We start from the raw sequence: 22416 nt of genomic DNA, 5'->3' as shown, positions 1-22416 counted from the left end.
CATTTAAATGCACCCATGAACTTTGCTTTTCTGAAGATTTACACACTGATTTTGGGTAGAAAGGATTCCAACATCATTTACCTCTCTGTGTACATCACATTATGGTGCTAAAGAAAAACTACTTTGAAAAAGCCAATGGTTTAAAGAGACACAGTATGGGAAGGGTACGTAAACATTTCTTTGATCATAAGAACAAAAACAACTTGAAAGAATTTTGAAAATTTATGAGCTCTACCACCAGAACCCTCTAAATAATCAATCAAGGGGCAGAGGAGAGTGGAGAAGGGCCAAACTCTCTGAAATTACTGAAATTGTTAGCTCTGGTTAATTTAGCATTTGCCCACACTAGTACTGTACAGCTTAATAGGTTTAGACTGCAAATCTAATGGCCCCATTTATAGCAGTTCGCAGAAGTGCTTACCTTTCATATGCAGCATTCCACTCTCTTCGTGTGTTAACATCCCACTATATATAGTAAGCTCTTTTTGCACAGTATTTCTGTATTCACTCTTGGCTCAGTTGTGATTTCATAGTGCTGAGATGAGTTATGTTATTTTTCCCAAACTCATCAAATGGTGTATTTCTATAAAGGAACAAAGTAAAGCATTGAAACTAGAGATGGGCCTGAAATCTGTTATCCAATACATCTCCTTATCCCTGAATCTGGGGAAATTGGAAATTAACTCACTGGATCCAAAAATGTGATAGCAATTTTGGTTCCAGGTTATATCCAAAATAGAGAGGAACCTATTTTATGAATACCATTCAAGATGGTGGAAATCATGTTAGAACAGCTGATTTCATGAGATTTTCAACAGTCAAGATATTAATATTAATTTAAATTTTGCAAAAATAAATTTAAAACCTGGATTTTGGCACCACTGCATGTGGATCCTACCTCAGATTCAGCTGGAAACCTGAGCTTTGAACCTGGTCCAAAAACCGAATCTGATGTTGAGCTGAACTACATCTCTTTGGCCCATCTCTAAATAAAACAAGTAAAACCCTTTAACACTGATGAAATGGCTAAGGACATATTTAAAAATTATTTGGTTTTGGGGGGGAAGGGGGCGGGGAGGGATTAGATACAAACAAACAGATTATCCATGAAGGTTCAGACATTTTGCAATGCACTGTCAGCAGGATCTAGCCAGAAAGCCAGACTATGTGGCCTGGGATGATCATTCCATTGTAGGAGAATCCTCTGGTAGTGCAGAGCCGGTGCAGAGGCTGTGATGCTGCTTCTCCCTCCTGCTGTTACTGCTATAGAGAGTGTGGTTAGAGGCAAGGTGCCAATCTCTAGCTGGTGTTTTGGCCCTTTGGACGGTTAGCAGCAGCATAAATTAGAGCAGACTATGCTGCGGAACCAGACTCCACACACAGCAGCCCAGGTTTTTGGAGAGTGCAAAGATGAGCTTTACACCACTTTTGTACATGCACACATAGGTGCCGACTCTGTGGGTGCTCCAACCCCAGAGCACCCATGGAAAAAAAATAGTGGGTGCTCAGCACCTACCAGCTACCTGCCAATCAGCTGTTTAGCAGGCCATACCAATGAGCTGTTTGGCAGTTGGTGGTTCTGAGGGGGCAGAGTGGAGGCAGAAAGAGGCAGAGTGAGGTCATGGTGCGCTCACGGGAGGGGGTGGAGTGGGAACAGGAGTGGGAAGAGGCGAAATGAGTGCAGGGCCTTGGGGTGATAAGAGACACAGCGAGGGTGGTCCTTTGAGAGAAGGGAAGGAGTGGGAGCGGGGCCTCGGGCCAGAGCAAGGGTGGAGCACCCACCCAGAAAAATGAAAGTCAGCCCCTGTGCATGCACATGCATTCACAACTTGTGCTGTGTGCTCTTTGACAGTAGTTGAGGATCTGACCCAGCCTTATGTTGTTCTGTATGGGGAGAGGAAGAGACTTGGGTCCTATCTTAAACATTCTTGAAGAGTTTTCAACTGCTGCATTTGTAAGGGGTACTTTGGTCAGTTGCACATCCCCATATTAGAGCTGCACACACCAATTCCCCATAGTGACAAATACCAGTGTTTCTTGTGTCTGAGGGAAGATGTGGGGGTTTAAAGGGGTATTGCCTGAGTGATGTTTGCTAGGGGCATTCTGCTTCCAAAATCTTGAAAGAGGCAGAACAATGTCGAGGCAGTGTTGGGGGGATGCAAATTTGGAAGATGCAGCATGCAGGCTGATGAGAGGAAGGGGAAAGGAGACAATTGTACCAGGGTCCTCAGCTGTTCTTGCCCCCCCACCCCAAAAAATCTGTACCTGGTATTAACAATGAGAGGGAGTGGGGCTCCAGCAAATGTGATGTATTAGGCCCCCAAATTTCTCTCAATGGGCCTGCGTGCCCTTCCTTCTTCCCCCCACCCCCGCCTGCTGTCAGTCAATCTACAGGGAAAGAATGAGGGACTGGCCATGCTTCCACCCAGTCCAGACTTAGTCCCTTTGGAGAATATAATGCCTCTGCCCTTGCTGTCATTCATATGAACCTTGAACCCAAGGAGTGAAATTCATCCTTATGCTGGCTTTCTCTACAGGGGTGTGTTTTGTCCAAGGTTCCAAGATTTAGTCTGTTTACTTCTTGCTTCCCTGGTGAGGAAGAAACTCCCCTTCCCCATCGCCAAAAAAATCTGCCATTACAAATGTGGCTAAAAATGCGTGACATGGCAGATACAAAATGGAGCATGAGAAGTAGTAGTCTGATTTGGAAGACACTAGTTGGTTTGCTTCTTTGTAAAGCCATGAACTATCTCAGCTAGCAAAGCTAAAGTGATACTTGTTTTGGTTGAGACAGATAACCTATAGACCAAAAAAGATTTCTAAAAGGGACAACTTCCTTCCTTTCTTGCCACTGAATTGTCCTCCGAATCCCCATCACCAGCCAGATACTGGCTGCCTGTGCATGGGTTTGTAAATTAGGCAAAATTAAGGCTAGTTTTCTTGAGCTGAGCAGTCAGAGGTTTGTTTTGCAAAAAACAAGACCAAAGGTTGGTTTAAGCTTAGATCTTGGTCCCATTTCAGCCCCTGGAGTTTGGGGGGGAAGAAGTTGATTCGATCTGACCACTGCTTTACATTACCTATAGGACAATGGATAGCCTCGGTATTTTTTAAATCAACACCACATTTGTAAGTTATGTATCCACATTCTCTATAATTTAGTCTTAGGATGTATGTGTCTTGTGACATGTCTTTTCATGCAGTTTATGTGAAAGGAAACTTGGAAAAAATCTGTGGCATCTACTAAACTTTCACCAGCCATCAACACAAAGTACTTAGAAATGTCTTTTGGTATTTGTTCATTATACAAAAATAATCTCATAGAAACAACATAACTAAAGTCAATTTTTTGAGGAATAGATTTGTACTGTCATACGAGACTGTTTGTTTGACTTGGGTCATGTAACGTGTTAGTAGGGAATATCTACAAGTCAAAACCCTGGGAGAAGTTTTCTTGTCTACAGAAGTAGACATGCATTATGAGTATAGTCTCCGTGCAACACAGATGTTGCTAAGATAGCTGTTCCATTAATAATTTACAAATGCACACACAAAATCCACAGCTGTCCCTTGTGGCTCCATTTGTGATAACTGGTGTCAGTTAAAGCTCAACAAAAACTAAAATAAGAACTCTGCTTTAGCCTGTTGTATTGCAAAAAATACTTGCCTCACAGCTTATTCAAATAAGCAAGACGGAGAGTAAGGATCCTAACTGCCCTGTTTTCAAAGATGCTGGTTATGCACAGACACACTATATATTGTTTACATGATGTTGGCAGGTGGCATAAAATTCTACTAGCATGAGTTCGGGATAAGTTATGGAGATCACCCCAAGCAAGTTCTGTTAAAACATTTATACCACACTGCAGTATCATGTATTTTGGGTATGTAACCTATCTTACAGAAAAACTATTCCAGAAATGTTTGAGGTCTAAAATATTTTATTGGCATTATTTTTCACATCTCTCTCCCTGCAAAGCAAGGCTGCCTTAGTCTCATGACTCCGGCTGTGCAGGCCTCAGAGGGAGAGAGAAATTATAACACAGAACTCTTTTCTTAAAAAAAAATAAAAAAAAAAAAAATTCTCCCGCCTCTTTTTGTTAAACAAATCAGATTGTCATGATTTAAAATTTGATTAGAGCTGATTGAAATTTCTCCTTTCAAACTTTTTTTTTTAAACAGAAAATTGGGGTTTCAACTAAATGAAAATGTTTGTGGCTGGTGTCTACTTTCCTTAAAAATAATTCATTTTTTCACTGGAAAACTAAAAAGTATTCATTTTAGGGGATGGGGATGATTTTTTGATGGAATGGTGAAATTTTCCCTAGTGGAGGAAAAAAGCTGTTTTCCAAACCTCTCTGTGTCTTATATGTCATAGTCTTCCAGGATGAGAAATAAGTACACAAGATTTTTGAAAAAGAGAGAGCAGGCAGGGTTCCCAGGTCCCTACTAATAGATATTCCTCTTTCTAGTTCCATAGGTGCTTGAGATATTAGACCCAAAGGATTAAATTTTCAAAAATAACACCTGATTTTGGGTGCCTCTGTTTTGGTACCCATCCTGAGGCACCTTGGGCCTTGTTGTGAATACTGTGCGCCACCCAGCAGTTGGGGTTTGAATGGCTCCCAACAGTGCTGTGGCTTTGTGTACAGAGGCCTTGGCTACACTTGCAAGTTACAGTGCAATAAAGGAGCCCCGGGCGCACGAGCTCACTCCACGTCCACACTGGCAAGGCACGTAGAGCGCTCTGACTCTGCGGCTAGAGCGCTCCTGATAATCCACCTCGGCGAGTGGAGTAAAGTTTGATGTTCCTCTGCTGGAGCGCTGCCGTGCCAATGTGGACACCCTGATCTGTTAATGCTCTCTGATCAACCTCCAGAAGTGTCCCACAATGCCTGTGCTAGCCACTCTGGTCATCACTTGGAACTCTACTGCCCTGCCCTCAGGTGACCAACCATCAGACCCACCCTTTAAATTCTCTGGGAATTTTGAAAATCCCCTTCCTGTTTGCTCAACCAGGCGTGGATTGCTCTCAGCGAATCTTTCCAGGTGACCATGTCTCCACACACCAGGCAAGCCCCAGTATGGAGCAATGGCGAGCTACTGGACCTCATCAGTGTTTGTGGGGAGGAAGCTATCCAGTCCCAGATGCTCTCCAGCCATAGGAATTACAACACCTTCGGGCAGATATCAAGGGACATTATGGAAAGGAGCCATGACCAGGATGCACTGCAGTGCAGGATTAAAGTAAAGGAGCTGCATAATGCCTATCACAAAGCTCATGAAGCAAATTGCCGCTCCGGTGCTGCCCCTGTGATCTGCTATTTCTACAAAAAGCAGGACATGATACTTGGGGGTGACCCCAACCTCCATTCCGGGGACCACCATGGACACTTCAGAGCCCAGTGCAACAAGGCAGGAGGAGGAAGAGGATGAAAGTGGGAGTAAGGGTGCTGAGGAGGAGGAAGACACCCTGCAATCCCTAGATGCGTGCAACCAGGAGCTGTTCTCAAGCCAGGAAGAATATAGCCAGTTGCAGCAGCCGGTGCTTTGGGAAGGACAAAATACCAGAGGAGGTTACCGGTAAGTGGCTTTTATTTTGGGAAGGAAGTTATTTGGTGTGGGCGCTTGGGGCGAGGAGGGTGAGGGCTGCATGCATGCCTAGATGCGGAATAAGGCATTGTGGTGCTCTCTCACATCATGGTAATCAGCTTCAGTGATCACTTCAGAGATCTCATCCAGAACTTAGGCAATGCGTTTGCACAGGTTTCTCAGGAGAACCACTGTGGTCCTTGTCCCAGTCAGGCTAACATGTCTGCGACTGTGCCGTGAGGGGCAGGGGAACCATTGCTGCACACAGGCAAGCTGCATATGGGCCAGGGCGGAAGCCGCATTGCAGTAGAAGACCCTTCCTTGCTTCCCAGGTCACCCTCTGCAGCGACATATCTTCCAGGATGAACTCCTGTGGAAAATTTGGGGACAATGTTCAGTATAGGGGCCCCCTGCCACTGTTGGTTCTCCCCAAGGCACAGAAACCCAGAAGACAGTATAGCCATGAAACAATCAGTCACAGTTGACCCTGTGCTTACTCACCGTTTTGGGGCTCCCATGGGTTATGTGCACTCACTTTGGCACGGGCAAATTATGCTATTGTGTAGACTGTGCTTGTCCTTAAGTATGGGGGAATTATTGCTTTGTCTGGTATGAACAATGCTGCCTCTGTTAGGTGTTATATTTTGCCTTTACAGATGCAACCTTGAGATCTCAGCTATCCATGTTATCACTGGCCAAAAGACTCCAAAGAATCAGAAAGAGGCCACATAGAAGCAAAGAATACATGTTGCATGAAATAATACAGCATTCAAGTAATGAAAGTCAAAGGGCTTGGCTACACTTGTGAGTTAGAGTGCATTAAAGCAGCGCCGGTGCCCTAGCTCACTACCTGTCCACGCTGGCAAGGCACATAGAGCACTCTGACTCCAGGGCTAGAATGCTAGCTGAAAGGCCTGGGCGTCAGTGTGAATGAGGTTTTGCGTTACTACGATCTGATCAGCCTCCGGAAATGTCCCATAATCCCCTTAAGTCAAGTGGCCATTCTTGTAATTGTTTTGGAATCACTGCAGGCATGCCAATATGCCCTTTGAAAGCTCCGTTTCTGACAGCCAGCATGCTTATCTGCTCCAAGACAAAGCATCCATTACTGTGGAATGCTGTGTGTGAGAGAGAGTGGCGTGGGGGTGGTCTTTTGCTATCTGAATTTACAAGACAGCATGCTGACATACTTTCAGCCCCCCAAAAACCCACTCTCGCTCCCCCCACATACACACAACACACTCCCTGTCACATGTGAAAAGCACATCGCATCCACTTGCATGCTGGGATAGCTACCACAATGCATTGCTTTCTATGGCTATTGCAAGAGCTGCTAATGTGGCCACACCAGTGTGCTTGCAGCTGTCACTGTGGACAGATAGTAGTGCTTTCCCTACTGCGCTCTACAAAGGCTGTTTTAACTTAAAGCGCTCTACATCTGCAAGTGTAGCCATGCCCAAAAAGTGCAGGAGTGGCAGGAGAGTGAAAGGAGGGTCCGCTAGCAGAATGAGGATTGCCAGCACCAAAGCACAGATTGGCTGCTGAGCGTCATGGAGCGCCAAACGGACTCTCTACAGGCGCTCGTAGCAATGCAGGCGGAGCACTATCACACCGCACTGCCCATGCAGCCCTTGTCCCAAAACGCTTTCCCTTGTGTCCCCATGTCACCTCCAACCCACTTTTCCCGACATCTGGGTTCTTACCACCACAAGCTACCTCCAACATCTGTAGCTTCATCACCCAACCCTGAAAACGACAACCCCTACCCACTGCACTCAACCCCCATCACCATGCAGTATAGCCATCCTGAAGTGCAGCACTCATTGCACAGCACTCCAGACAGGAAAGCTGAGTTGAGAACAGAACATACGCAAATCTGTGATTGTACCGTTCCCCACCACCTTGCACTTTCTGTTTTCCAAGCAGTTGTCTCTTCAATAAACGGATTTTTTGGCTTTGAAAACATTCTTTATTATTGCATAAAGTAAAAGATACCTTATCTCAGGAAAGAAACAGACACTGCAAGTCAGCGTAGCAAATAGATTCTTACTAACATTGGAACCACTGCACTTCACTCCCATGCAGGGCACCGGACATTACTGGTGGCTTTCAGCCTCAGATTCCTCCCTCAAGGCATCCCTAATCCTTGCAGCTCTGCACTGGGCCCCTCTAATATCCCTGCTCTATGCTGTTCAAATTCAGCCTCTAGGTGTTGAACCTCCAAGTCCCTTGCCTGAGTGAATCTTTCACCCTTCTCTTCACAAATGTTATGGAGGGTACAGCACGCGGATATAACCGCAGGGATGCTGTCATCAGCCAGGTCCAGCTTCCCATACAGAGAGCACTAGCAGCCTTTAAACGGCTAAAAGCATACCCCACAGTCATTCTGCACCGGCTCAACCTGTTGTTGAACCTCTCCTTGCTGCTGTCAAGGCTCCCTGTGTAGGGTTTCATGAGCCATGGCATTAAAGGGTAAGCAGGGTCTCCAGGGATCACAACGGGCATTATGACTTCCCCTACGGTGATCTTCTGGTCTGGGAAAAAAGTCCCGGCTTGCAGCTTCCTGAACAGGCCAGTGTTCCGAAAGATGCGTGCATCATACACCTTTCTGGGCCAGCCTGCATAAATGTCAATGAAACGCCCACAGTGATACACAAGCACCTGGAGAACCATCGAGAAATACCCCTTCTGATTAATGTACTCAGAGGCTAGGTGGGCTGGTGCCAGAAATGGAGTGTGTGTCTCATCTATCGCCCCTCCGCAGTTAGGGAAACCCATTTGTGCAAAGCCAGCCACAAAGTCATACACATTCCCCAGAGTCACGGTTCTTCTGAGCAGGATGTGATTAATGGCCCTGCAAACTTGCATCAACACGATTCCAATGGTCAACTTTCCTACTCCAAACTGGTTCGCGACCGATCGATAGCTGTCTGGAGTTGCCAACTTCCAGATTGCAATAGCCACCTGTTTCTGGTAGGGCAGCTTACAATCTCGTGCCCTTGTGCCACAGGGTGTGGGCAAGCTCCTCTCACAGCCCCATGAAAGTGGCTTTTCTCATCCAAAAGTTCTGCAGCCACTGCTCGTCATCCCAGACTTGCATGACGATGTGATCCCACCACTCAGTGCTTGTTTCCCAAGCCCAGAAGCGGCGTTTCACAGTGGTGAGCATGTCCGTGAATGCCACAAGCAAACTCATGTCATATGCATTACTCAAGTCGATATAGTCGGAGCTTTCTCTGTCTCGTTGGATAATAAGGAATAACTCGACTGCCAAACATGACGAGATGGCGAGATTCATCAGCATACTTCTTAGCTGTTTGGGCTCCATTCCTGCAGACAGAAAGGGAAGACAGAGCATGCAGCACAAAAAATGTTGAAAGATGGTGCCAAATGTGGACAGAAGCAAAGGGAATGCTGGGATGCAAACTGATGCATCCCAGGGCTTTGGGACAGGACCCAGAATGCCCCGCACTCCACGCCTCCTTCCCACAAGCCACAGTGCCATAATGTACTGCTCCCAGTGCCACTGCAAGTGCCACAAATGTGGGCACGCCAGTGCACTTGCAGCTGTCAGTGTGGACAGACTACAGCACTTTTCCTACTGTGCTCTCTGAAGGTGGGTTTAACTCATAGCACTCTACATCTGCAATTGTAGCCATGCCCTGAGAAGCTAAGGCAACAGGACTGCAGGGAGCCACATGACCATATTCCATGGCATTGGTGCTTCAGGAGTTGGGTGGGGAATTTTCAAACATAGAAACTGGATTCCTCCCCCATAGCCATTCTTCTCTCCCATTCGGGGCCTCTTCTCTTTACAGCCCGGCTTTGTGTGGAGTAACATAGCAATGAATCCCCACAGTGCATAACCTGTAAAACATTTCTGTCTCGTTGCTATCACATCTCAGGAGCGGTCACCAAGTTGCAATCTAAAAATTAAACAAGAGTAGAGTAAGCCAGTCAGCAGTTCTGGGGTTAGTTTCATATTTTATTTTAAATCTCTTTATGTGAGCCTAGTGCTCCTGGAAGGTGCCAAATAGGCAACCCCAGAGACTCAGCTGTTTATTCACAGAATAGGTATAGTGTTGGCGGCAGCAGTCCTAGCTTCCCTGCACTACCGTGCTAAATTTGCCTTTGGATAGACTGCATCTATGTGTGAGAGGGTAATTCAGTACTAGGTCTCTCTACTAAGACTGCTGACAAGGGTGTCAGTTGGCACCAATTCCTACCAGTATTGCAGTGTGAGAACTGATCTGAGATTGCCAAACAGCCATCATCCGGTGATAACATTCAGTCACTACTGAATTGGCTTGAATTGGAACCTGTGCAGCCAGACATTGCTAACCTGTAACTTTGATCCCCAAGACAGTCGCCTTCAATTATGTGGGAGGATATGAACCTGTTTCCTTTCCCTGCCTGTTTTTCTGCGGAATGGGATTTGTTCAGTCACTCATAATTCTCAGATCCTTAACATTGTATTTTATCTTCCCTTCCCCCCAAGCTACAGTGCCTTTGCAGAATTGCAAATCTTTGCCTTTTGTGCTGACAAGATGAAGTTGTATTTTTTGATACATGCCTATTTTTAAATCTTGAGACAGAACCAGTCTTCATGGCTTGCTGACAGATGTGGTTTTTCTGGCTGCTGCTCAGATCAGGAGCATGCTTTCAAGCATAAGACCACAATCTTGTCTGCCAAAGATGATGACCCTAAACATGTTTTATTTCTAAACATGTAATTGCTAAACAAACTTGTACGTGTTTGTTTTGTAATGTACAAGCCATTTTTTTCCTGTATGATGTCCAGGACTTATACTTTGTAGTGGTGGATTGTATTTCCTTAAGTCCTTTTGTATTTCCTTAAGTCTATTTGTTCTGTAATTTTTTTAGAACTGAGTAGATATATTGACTGAACCAAGTAGAACTTTTTTAAAAGCTTTTGATGGAACCAGTCAACTTATTCAGAGAATCTTGAAGGAAAAAAGAACACACTGGTTTGACTAACAATGCAAGAAAATATCAGAGCATGAAATAGTTAAATAGTTCTTAGCATACTGACACAAGATTTCTCATTTAGTTCTATTGATCTGTTCATAAATGGCTGTATTATGTCTGATGTATTGCCCATCATGTCATGATCATCAGATGGAAGTCAGCTGGCCTTACGTAGTCAGCTAGTTTCCTCCTTTGTTCTTTTCTGCCAAACAAGCAAACCTTTGTTTCCTCATTCAGGGCTTGATCCTTGTTTGTAATGAGAGCACCCAAGGCTCTCATTGATAACAATGGGATTTGCAGATGCTCTTCACCCGTCAGAATCAAGCCCTTATAAATGGGAAAGAAGGGTCCACAAGAGCTGAATTACGTAGCTCAAATATCAGGGATGAAATGCAGGCCCCATTGAAATCAATGGGAGTTTTGCTATCGACTTCAATAGGGACAGGATTTCACCATAGGTCTTTTGACATTTTGTTGTTTGGTTGGTTGTTGGTTTTGTTTCAGGGCATCATTTTCATGTTGAAGATATTAGGGACAAATTTTCAAAAATGGATGCTTGAGTTGAATATGCCAAACAAGTGCATGGAGGTGTGGATGGTCAGTTGGGTGCCCCCAAAAAGCAGTTAAATTCACAACATAGATAAACAGATCCATAGTCCATTATCCACTTTGGACCTGCAGCTATGTATTTTGTATATTCAAATATTTGTTCTGCTTCTTTATGCTCATGTGAGCATATTTTCCATACATGATGTAGAAGTCTGCATGACAAACTTTCTTGTAAAATATTCTCACTTGTCAGTGTTCCTGGTTAATTTGTTTTGTTCCCCCAACTCCAGGAACCCCAGGAACTTTACTGAATTATTTCAGGGTGTTCATGATATGTGTAGACCCCCCCCCCCGCCCTCTCCCTTCTGGTACTCCTCATTGGAAAACTAACCAGGAATGATAAGCTTTTTAGAAACGTTTTTGTTTTGAACACCATCTAATATTAGGAATATAGGAGTAAAAACCTAATAGGTCACAAAGGTAATCAATGAGAGAAAGATCTAGGTCTGGATACACAAAGGGACACCTAACTTTTAGGTACGTTGAAAATCACTGAGATCCACAATAGCCTGAGTTAGGCACTAAGGCTATCTACACAATGAATGGGAAGAGACAAGTGCCTGAGAATGGGATCCACAAAAGCCAGCTTACTAAGCAGCTCACTGCCTTGACTAGCCAGTCTAAGATGCTGACAAGAGGTATGTATGATATCTAAATCTGGGCTACAGGGAGGCGCCTGTCTCTACTAGCAATTCACAGCTAGGACCCCGTCTCCTAGAATCAGGCAGCCTAGGCACTTAAGCTGTTCCTTGTGAGAACGCCCAGGTGCCTGCCTACCCACACAAAATGGAGGAGGTTGCCTACCTTATCTCCTTTAGCCCAGTGATTAGGGTACCTCATCCAGGATATGAGATCCAGTTCAATTTCCCCTGCTGTCTGATATGAAAAAAGGGTTTGAAAAGAGGAGTTTCCTTCCTCTCAGGTGAGTGCCCTAGTCACTGGACTATAGCATGATTCTCACTTGGTCTCTGGCCCAATTGCTCCTTAATTAAAGTGGAATGGCTTCAACAGGAAAGATTCAGGGGGACCAACATCAGAATATCCCAGAGTCCAGTGGCTACGGCATTCACTTGAACAGTGGAAGATCCCTTCTCATCAGGCAAAGGGGGAAATTGAATTGGGGTTTCCCACAACCTGGCTGAGTGCTTTAACTGCTGAACTGAAGGTTATAAGGGAGGCTCCCAACCCGCCTGACCATTTTGTATAGAGTTAGGCATGTTCTGAGCACACCCATCAGATCAGGCCCCACAGCCAAGATAGACAGAGAAGCGCTTATTTTCAGCTGATGTGAAAGCTGAAGCATAGGCAGGACATAGGAGTGGGACACTGGCCTGAGGCAACAATGTGCATACCCAGAGACAGAAACTTAGACACCTAGGGAAATTTTACAGCAAAAATTTGGGTGCAGTTAATGAGTTTAGGCACCAACAGGTTCAGTGTCAGCTGAGCGGGGATTTTGTGGATTGCAGTGGTGATTCAGGTGCCTAGTGTGGATCTGGCCCCTAGTTCCTATCAGGGCCATGAAGTATCAGATATTAAACAGATACAAAATACTTGATCCTAACCAGAAAGCCAAAACTGGGTAACTTTTTTTCAGCAAACCTCTTATCAATAAATTATCAATCTTCTAAACTTACTAATTATCATTAGTAACTGTTTCAAAGCCAGCCGCTCATGGATCCCCTGCCCAGACTGAGGTCATTACCAACATCAAATGGGATAACTGGGAAACAAGTAGCAAATAAATAATAAAGCAAAATAAAATGTCACCCAGTATTAGTGCCATGATGTTTTTGGTTATACTTTATATTAAGGATACATCTATAAGTAGCTTCTAGTGGGTAATAAATTATTAATAGATATTTTAATACATGGTTAGTCAACTACTATAGATTGTTACAAAGTCCAATGGACCAAATGATTGCTTATAATCCTGTTTTACACCCGTCTTCAAGATCTTGTACTTATAACTTGTGCTGTAACCTCCTGTAACACATAGTACTCATGTATGTAACTTGTTTGTAACCGCTATTTATGGATGTAACTTCAAAATAATACATGATTGAGGTTTTTTTCTTTCTTGGTACTAAATTTAGTTAGACAAAAAGAGAAAGAGGCTTAGATTATTCAATTCCAACAATTACATGCAAGCCCATTGACCCTGATAGTCTACTTTACAGTGGAACAGGATATTGCATTATAGTTAATATTCTGTCTAGTCTTTATTATGGTAGAATTTTAAAAAGCAATTGTCGATGTTTGAATGGGAATGATTTATCTAGGAATAAGGAAAAGCAGTATACAAAAAATAACTGAGTAGGTGAAACCATGGAGTTAGCAACACGCAACTGAGAATATACAGGATGAAATATGAAGTGAAACCATTCCAGAACTCCTTTAATAAGGTGGTAACAGGAAGGCTACATTCATACAGGCTTATCCAAAGAGCTATACTGGTAGGATGGTCTTGCACTGATTGTGGATGGAAGATCACAAGGGAGAGGCCAAAGACCTTGTTACACCAGTGGACCTCAGAGAGACCAATCTGCATGACATCCTGGTGTACAATCACAAGTTTTGGAAGAGGCTATATAAGTCACTGACTCAAGTAGGGAAGTGGCAAGGAAGAAGAAGAGGGAGTGTGAATGAAAATAAAAGTTGACCAGTACATGAATGTCACAGTGAGCCCGGTTTAATCATTTTCAAGGCCAGTGACCTAACAATATTTTTGTAGAGTAGTACAATGGAAAGGTCATTGTATCAGCTTATATTTTGTGTAATAGTGATGTTAAGAGATCTGTGATAACTAAGGGTGTGTCTACACAGGAATGCGAGACCTGCAGTGTGGGCCGCAGCTGGCCCTGGTCATTAGAATCAGGTAGATGTTTGGGCTTGGGTTAGAGCCAGGCTCTGGGACCCTCCCTCCTTTTGGGGTCCCAGAGCTCAGGCTCCATCTGAGCCCGAACATCAGCACAACAATTTTACTGCACTGCAGCCAGAGCGCTGTGAGTCCAAGCCACCTGACCTGGGCCAACCGTGGATGTTGAATTGTTGTGTAGACGTATCTTAAATTGCAGTGTGGATTAACACACTAGCCTCTCATGTCTAGGCCCAAATCCAAATATTTTCTGTCTCAGAGACATAAATGAGTATGGTAGTGTCTGTTTAGGTTCTAGCTCACATCACAACCTCCATCACACTACAGAAACAAAGGGACATGATTGAAAGTCAGGTAAAATCTAGAAATGCAATAGCGATGGTGTCTCAGGTCAGGATTAAAATACTAATAACAGATACATTTAAAATTAAATTACAATATTTTTCCACCAATAGCACTATTCTGCTACTCACCAACATTGCCAAAAAGTACAGATTCCACATTTATGTTCCAGTCCCCTAATTACATACTTACATGGAATAATGGAACTTCCTAGAATCGGAGATGTTGATTGGGAGATACTGTTTTCATTGCCAGCAGCACATTTGCCCTGAAATTCTTGTTGAAATTTGTAGAAGCTATCATTGGTCATGGTCATGTCTCATTACTTTTCTAAATTTACCTTATGTATATAAACTTCGGAAGAAGGACACGTAGTGGATTTTACTTATTAATGCAGTATATCACTGTGCTAAAAGGTGTTTTACTTATTAATGCAGTATATCACTGTGCTAAAAGGTGTTTCTTTCTTTTATAGGAAAAATAATGACCATGTAATAAATTTTGTAGGCAGAGAGCAGGTAGAGTTATTTAATAACTATATTGAATAAAAAGACACACACATGAAAATAAGGTATTGCTTTATTTTACAGGTGGCAGGAAAAAGTCTAGAACCTTTCAGTATTGGGACATTTTAGTGTTAGGAGAATAAAGTGAAGCCTTTTTGGTGTGCAGACTATTCTCTTTCATCTGCATTTAGTCTTTCACTTGACTTGTGAACTGTGATCTTTCAGTTGACCTGTGATCTCATAAATTCTGGAAGCTGGTACACATAAATCACTGCAAAAATCAACAAAAGCAGCAAGAAGCCAGCTTCTCATGATCAAAACCAGAGTGGAGAAGTTGCATACAAGCAAGGAAAAGGCAAAAAGCCTGCAAATGTGTTGGGAAGCAGTGAAAGCTCCACTGGTTGTTTTTGATATTTAAAACTGGACTGGAGAAAACACTAGAGAAAAACTACTGCAGATATAATCCTGCATTGGCTAGGAAATGGACTAGAAGGATTAACTTGGTATTTCCTATCTCTATTCCTTCCAGCTTTCTATAGTATATTTTTCAGTTGTTGTAAGGAGCAACAGATCAGGCCATACTGTGATCTCATTTATGCTAGTGCACTTGCACTGACTTCAATTTGGCCTATGATGATTAAGGATAAAATCTTGGCCTTATTAAATTCAATGGCAAACTCCCATTTGACTTCATTGGGATCATGATTTGTTCCTTAATGACTAATTTCCTGTTTGTTTCTGTCTCTTAAACTAAAGTCATAGGGCTATATTGTGGCATCTATTCTATAGCTTGATGTAGGAGGTGGTGCAGAGGAGGTCAGCACGATCTCTGCCAGTGCTGCTCTTTGTGCATGAGGAGGAGCGATCCATTTCATCCATTAGGATGCATACAGACCAGTGCAGAGGAGTGGCTGGAATCAAGGCCTCACCTTCTCGCTGCTCTTCCTCCTCCTCCTTTTTTGGGCATCCTGTTCTCTGGTTCTCCACGAAAGTCAGAGCTAACAATGTGCCTGCTCCCAAGAATCCTTACAGAGCTCTCTAAGGTGAGAGTGAGTTCTTCCATGTCCTTGTGCAGTGAGCCAGAACCTCTCCCAATCTGGCCCTTAAATATAAATAAAATCTGCAGATCAGGTGGCTGCTAAACTTTAAATCCAACACAAAAATATAGTTCTTGTGATGGGGATCTCAACCTTTGTTGAACATCACAATGTAATAGAGAGATGGCCATATGGACGAACTTTTCTCCCATTGATGGCACATACCATTCACCCTCTATATGGAAACATAATAGTTGGAAAGTGATTAATATATTATTAGTTCAAACCTTTTCCGTAACTTGGACCACATCTTAGTGAAGAGAGTAACTCATGGATCAGTTGCCTGGACAATCTTCCCTGCTATTTGCAACCACACATCCTAGTGGCAACTAACTGATACGCTAAATACTTTCCTAAAATTCATTTATTTTTAGCTTTGTTTGGTATAATTTAACTACATAAACTAAAAGAGCCATGTGAACAGTCAGCTCTGCAAAAATCCAGCAAATGCTTCATATATCTCCAATGGTTCACAAACCACTCGTATGCAGTGAATTACTATACACTAATACTTGGATAAAATTCTCCCTTGAATCTCAGTTTGTTCCCAAAATTCCAATCAATCCTAATCTTAGATTTTCCCCTACATTCACAGCAATATACAATTCAGCTCATCTCAAAGTGATTTTTAACAATGGCGGATGTTCAGTAACTTAGAGCAAATACTGATAATCACTTGCTTCATTAGGCTTCTGTGCCATTAAATATCTACTGTCATCTGTCTAATTCCTCCTCATTTCCTTAGCAGAGTGACTCAATCAGGCATGTTTTGTCTTTCCTAGATCCTTTTCTGACCAGAGGGTAATGTGCAGGAATGCAGTTTGTCAAACACATTGTGTCTGAAATTCTTTGTCAGGGAAGTGTAGGGGGAAAGAGATTATAAATTGCCTCAAACACTTCAGCAAGGCCATTCCCAGTTTTTTATATCTCCTCATTCAAAAAACAACCATGCCTTTATGATGTTTTATTCACTTTCTGTTTGCATGTGACTATATGTAACTGCAGTACAGTACAGCATACAGATGACCCCTGCCTTACGCGATTTCGTTCTCGAAAGCCTTGCTTAACTCGAATTTTGCGTAAGTCAGAAATGTATAACTGCACATTATACAAAAATTTCCGCACCTCGAAAATCCTATTTCTGGCTTACGGAAAAAGTTTCATAAATGCGAATTTGCGTAAATCAGGTCTTGTGTAATCCAGGGAGTGTCCATACATTATACTCTCCAGGAGTATGCATGTTCCAGTACAAGTTATTTTGTATTTTAGAAAGGTTTTAGAATCATAAAGGTTACAACATTTGTGGCTTCAAAAGACATGGGAGGACTTGTCTGTCCTTTCTGGGCGTGTGAAAGGGGGGATTGTGGGAAGGCATTGGAGGACTAGCAGCACTTGAGTGGTGGTAGCTTAGATACACACTAGAGTGATTGGGTGAGCAGCTGACAAGTTGTGCCCACTTGAGGTTTAGCCGGTGTCCCATGAAAGACTGATCACCTTGGTGCCCCGTGAAAGGCTGGTCACCTTGAATTAAAAGCATCAGCACATGCAGGTTAAGGATATTTGTGTGTAGATGGGACTCAAGTTAACTTCAAAGTGAAGATAAGCCCTGAGACGCACAAGTCCCATTGAAAGCATGCTTGGCCCTTAGGATGATAAAAAGAAAGCTGATCCATACTGTCCCCTGGCTCTTAAGCATCTCTAGGATGGTTGGTATGCCATTATATATTATACACAGAGAGAGAATAAACAGTGCGCTTGCTGGGGAATGACTACATTTCTGGCAAAGAAAGAGAATGAAAGGAGATTTATATTATATAAAAAAAAACAAATCAAAGAGAAATATCCATGTATAAAACTAAATATAAAATGCATAAATATAATCCTTAGTGGATTCACCACTTGAAAAATAGCTCTCTGAGAATTTCAGAAACATTGACAGACCACAACAAAAAAAACAAAAAGCAGTGGGTTCAGTCATTCAGTTCAGATAACCACCTATGAGCCAGGAAACTCCATGGGATTGACCTTTCTGAATTTCCTCTGCATTCTTCCATTGGGAAGCAGGGTTTGCAACCTCCATCTTCTGATGAAAAATTAGGATCTGCCCCCAGGAATCCATAAGGAATGCAGGGTCCTGCAGCACCTCTTATGCCTCTCCACTGACTCTGGTCCCTGGTACCCTTGCTCCATCCCAAAGAAGCTATACTGCTAGGTCTTCCCCATGCTGGGAGAATTCTCAGATGTCTAGATTTGGATCCTCTATGGTGTGCATGAAATTATATAGGTGTAAATACACACAACTTCAGTCTGTGGTGTAAATTTCACAGCCTCTCCATTTTATTGCAAAACTATATTCTCTTTTCTTTGAGCTTTTATAGTACATGAAAGATTCTTGGAAAGTAGATTCTTTAATGTTATAAACTTGGAAAGGGGCAAAAATGATTAATTGTTTGAATACTCACTACATTCTATTAAATGTTCAAAATACATATGGCTGCAAGCATATAATTTCCAGTGGGTTCTGATCATTCTAATCTATTTTTAAATTCCATGCAGTTTCTTTACCTGCTCATGTAATCTGTCACTAAAAACTTTAAATTATATAGTCACAAAAATAACCACATTCATGTGATGTATAAGTCTGAAGTGTAGGTGTAATGGATCCCAGTGGATGCTTGTTTTGTAATTTGTGGTGCTCGTATGTTGATTTTAAACCCTTATTGCTATAACATTCGGTTGTCTAATGGGACACTCTCCAGATGGAAGATAAAAATTACACTGACAATGGAACAATGGACCTGTGAAATTGAATGGAGTTCATCTGCAATGGGATTTTTTTTCAGTACTTGTGTTTTCTCTCTCTCTTTCTCTCTCTCTTTCTCTCTTTACAGAGGGTATGAACTGTATGAACAAAGATCACGGGTGTGCACATATCTGCCGGGAGACGCCCAAAGGTGGGGTTGCCTGTGAATGTAGGCCTGGCTTTGAGCTTGCCAAAAACCAGAAGGACTGCAAATGTAGGTAGATGGAGACTAAATATCAAATGCCCCAACATGTCTTATTTTCCACATTGCTGTTATTTTCCAGAGATAAAGAAATCAGCTAGACTTTGACCAGAGGTGATTAATGGTCTTGATAGAGTCTGAAAGTGTGTTCTTTTTGTGAAGTACTTAACTGAAGGAGGGTGAAAAGTGTTTGAGTATATCCTCAAAAGAGATTGGTCTAATATCAAACCATCAACCTGAACTCCCCTGAATAAATACTGGGGCAATTCAGATCCAACTCTGAAATTTACAGTTCAGCACCATTTCTCATCTTGAACAGAGGAAATGGGAAGATGGGAGAAGATGTTTTGTTTTTTAGGGGGGTGGGCAGGGGAAGAGGCACTTAATCCAAACTGTATTTAGAAAGCAAAAATATCCACTATAAATAAATGCATATCAATAGGAGTCTGTCTTACAATACAGTCATGTTCTCTTAAAGTGGCATCGAGGCATTAGAGCCATAAAATGAAGCTCACCTACTTTTTATATTTAAGACAGAAAGGTTTTCAGTACTATTGGTTGCATTGCACGTGGGCTACTGCCTTTGGCATTACTAGGAAGGCACATGGCCATATCCTATATGACATTCTTGAATACCATATTTTAGATGATGGGACACAAGCATGTCACCCAGTGCAATTGGGAGCATAAGATTTTCCATACAGGGTACAACAATTGATCCTTCTGTAAGAGCATTATCCACAGCCAACTGAAGTCATTGGAAGTCTTTCTATTGACTCTAGTTGGCCTTTGATCAGGCACTAATACCTTAACTTGCCTCCCTAACTGGAAGCTTTGGAAGGGATTGAGGGAGAAAGAATTGCTGTTACATTTCTTTAATGCTTTATGGAATAAAATGACTAAAAGAACCAACTGGTTTCCCCTTAAGGGTGATATTTTTGCCATGGTCTTTATCTCACCTTAACCTCTTTCTTCATCCAACCTCCCCTGGTTAAATGTGATAAGCGATATTTCTCTGAGTGTAAAGGAAAAGAAAGGATCATGTTTGAATGTCACTAAGAAGTGCCACAGATTAATGCACAGTTTATCAATATTTTATGGAAAAATAAGAGCACACAGCAAACAAAATTAGTGTTCTAGTAGAGTTTCCATTCTAAATGTGTATTAAAAGTGAACATTTTGTTAGCTGGCCTTGTGCCGTTAATGACAATGAAACATGAGGCAATCAGAATTTAAGATGGAGGTTAACTTTACTTAATTATCCTGTATTACCTGTTTGCACACATCTGTATGTTCTTTGTGGGATATTTGAGCCTTCATCCATGAAAGATGGTGATAGGAGAATTGGGGCCTCTGCTAGTTTCATATTACTAGGCACATCACAATTCAGATGAACAAAAGACCTGAATTTATTCAGTGCCCTGCAAAGTTCAAAATGTAGTTTGAGTTATAGTGAATTTTTTTAGATCCCTAACCAGAGACCCTGAGTCTTCCACAGCCACCGAATTTGTTGCAGAATCCTCATCCCCATTTGCTGAAGAAATGTGCTCAGAATCCTACAAAAAATTTTTACTTCTAGCCCTTCTGAGTGTGAACTGAGCACAAACCAATACAGGGTTATCTGCATGAGTAGTCAGACAACCTGAAACAATAACTCTGAGGGGAATGAGCTGGCTCATTTATCTCTATGAAGGTCCAATACTGACATGTAATAAAGATTTAAATGTTAACATTTGTAACAGTTTCATCACTGCAAATAATTTGACTGAATTGGCTGAATCCTGAGCTGCATCTTTCTCAGCACTAGGTGCAGCTGAGTCAAGGAGCTGCAAAAGAGAGATTTGCACCTTGGTCATCCTACATTAGCTCTGGCACCATCATAGATTAGAACAGCCTCAGGGGTTGCGCTAAAGAATTCTGGCTTGTAATAGTCCCCTACAGCCTATTATACTGATCAGGGATTACCAGAGCATGCCACATCCCTTCCTGCTGTTGACCTTCCCTTCATATTAGTGCTAACTGGGAGTGGATGGCACAAAGGCAGTAAAACCAGAGGTGATTTCCGCCCCCACTGGGTGAATTGGGTAAGCATATTGTGTGGCATTTTTGCAAGCAATCAATATTGGCCTAAATCTGCTTCCAGTCAAGTTGTGTGTATGTGTGTGTACACAAATTATTTTAAAGGAATGTTAAGGTTGCGAAGTCAAGCATTCAAAATTTAGGAAATGCCTATGCCTCCTTAATTTAGCCCCTTGTGTTTTTAATTACATCATCAAAGAGATTTTTTTCCACAGGACTCCTGCCTCATTCACTGCACAAGATGATTGGTGCTCACTGAGTATTTTGTTTTGTTGAGCAATAGTCAACATGGTTTCTGTAAAGGAAAATCGTGTCTTACCAATCTATTAGAGTTCTTTGAAAGGGTTAACAAACATGTGGACAAGGGGGATCCAGTGGACATAGTGTACTTAGATTTCCAGAAAGCCTTTGACAAGGTCCCTCACCAAAGGCTCTTACGTAAATTAAGCTGTCATGGGATAAAAGGGAAGATCCCTAGTTCTTGTATTAATGGGAATCAAGTAAATTAACTTTTCCTTATCCATTCTTCTATCTCCTCAATCTTTATATCACCTCTATCATAGCCCCCTTAGTCTCCTCTTTCCAGCTGAAAGAGGCCTAGCCTCTTTAATTCTTTGCCTCGTATGGGTCTCTTCCAACCCCTAATATTTTCAGTTGCTTTTTCTTGAACCTTCGTCTAGGTGCTAGAATTATCTTTTTTGAGGTGTAGGGACCACATCTGTACATAAGTAATTCGAGAGTAGTGAGGCATATCCATGAATTTATATAAGGGCAATCAAGATATTCCTCTGTCTACTATCTCTATCCCCATTTTTTAATGATTCCTAACAATCCTGTTTCGCTTTTTTTTGACCGCCTTGGCGCACTGCATGGCTTTCAGAGAATATCACACGATGATAAATTGCCCACGATCTTTCTGTGACTCCATGGTAGCTAAAATAGCCCCCACCTATATTCGTACGTGTATAGTTTGGGGTTTTTTTTCTCGTCAAGTGCATGTACTTTACATTATCACATATTAAATTTCATTTGCCGTTTTGTTGCCCAATCACTTAGGTTTTGTGAGAACTTATTTTGAAGTTCTCCACAATTTACTGGCTTTGGTCTTAACTATCTTGAGTAGTTAGTATCATCTGCAAATTGCCACCTTCACTATTTACCCCTTCTACTCAAATCATTTGAATAAATTTGAATAGTGATTGTGTCTAGGCCTGACCCCTGGAACCACCACTAGTTGACCTGCCCTCTTCATTCTGAGAATTACCACATTAATTCTACCTTTGTTCCCTGTCTTTTACCAGTTATCAATCCATGAAAGTGAC

The 22416-nt window shown here is 42.3% G+C and overlaps 1 protein-coding gene across 7 annotated transcripts in view; it reads left to right on the top strand.

Moving 5' to 3' along the window:
• SCUBE1 (signal peptide, CUB domain and EGF like domain containing 1) overlaps positions 1-22416 on the top strand; it is a 302108-nt gene that overhangs the window by 131823 nt on the left and 147869 nt on the right. For 5 of the 7 annotated variants that reach the window (XM_032762480.2, XM_032762485.1, XM_032762484.1 and 2 more), the window contains exon 5: positions 18902-19027. The exons of the other annotated variants lie outside the window; for them this stretch is intronic. In XM_032762480.2, the coding sequence (XP_032618371.2) occupies positions 18902-19027 (126 nt within the window). The remainder of the gene's footprint in view (positions 1-18901; positions 19028-22416) is intronic. 7 annotated transcript variants of the gene reach the window in all.

Source organism: Chelonoidis abingdonii, chromosome 1 (genome assembly GCF_003597395.2).
Source record: "Chelonoidis abingdonii isolate Lonesome George chromosome 1, CheloAbing_2.0, whole genome shotgun sequence".
Taxonomy (NCBI): Eukaryota; Metazoa; Chordata; order Testudines; family Testudinidae; genus Chelonoidis; species Chelonoidis abingdonii.
The sequence above is the reverse complement of the archived record's forward strand: the minus strand, read 5'-3'. Positions and strand labels throughout refer to the sequence as shown.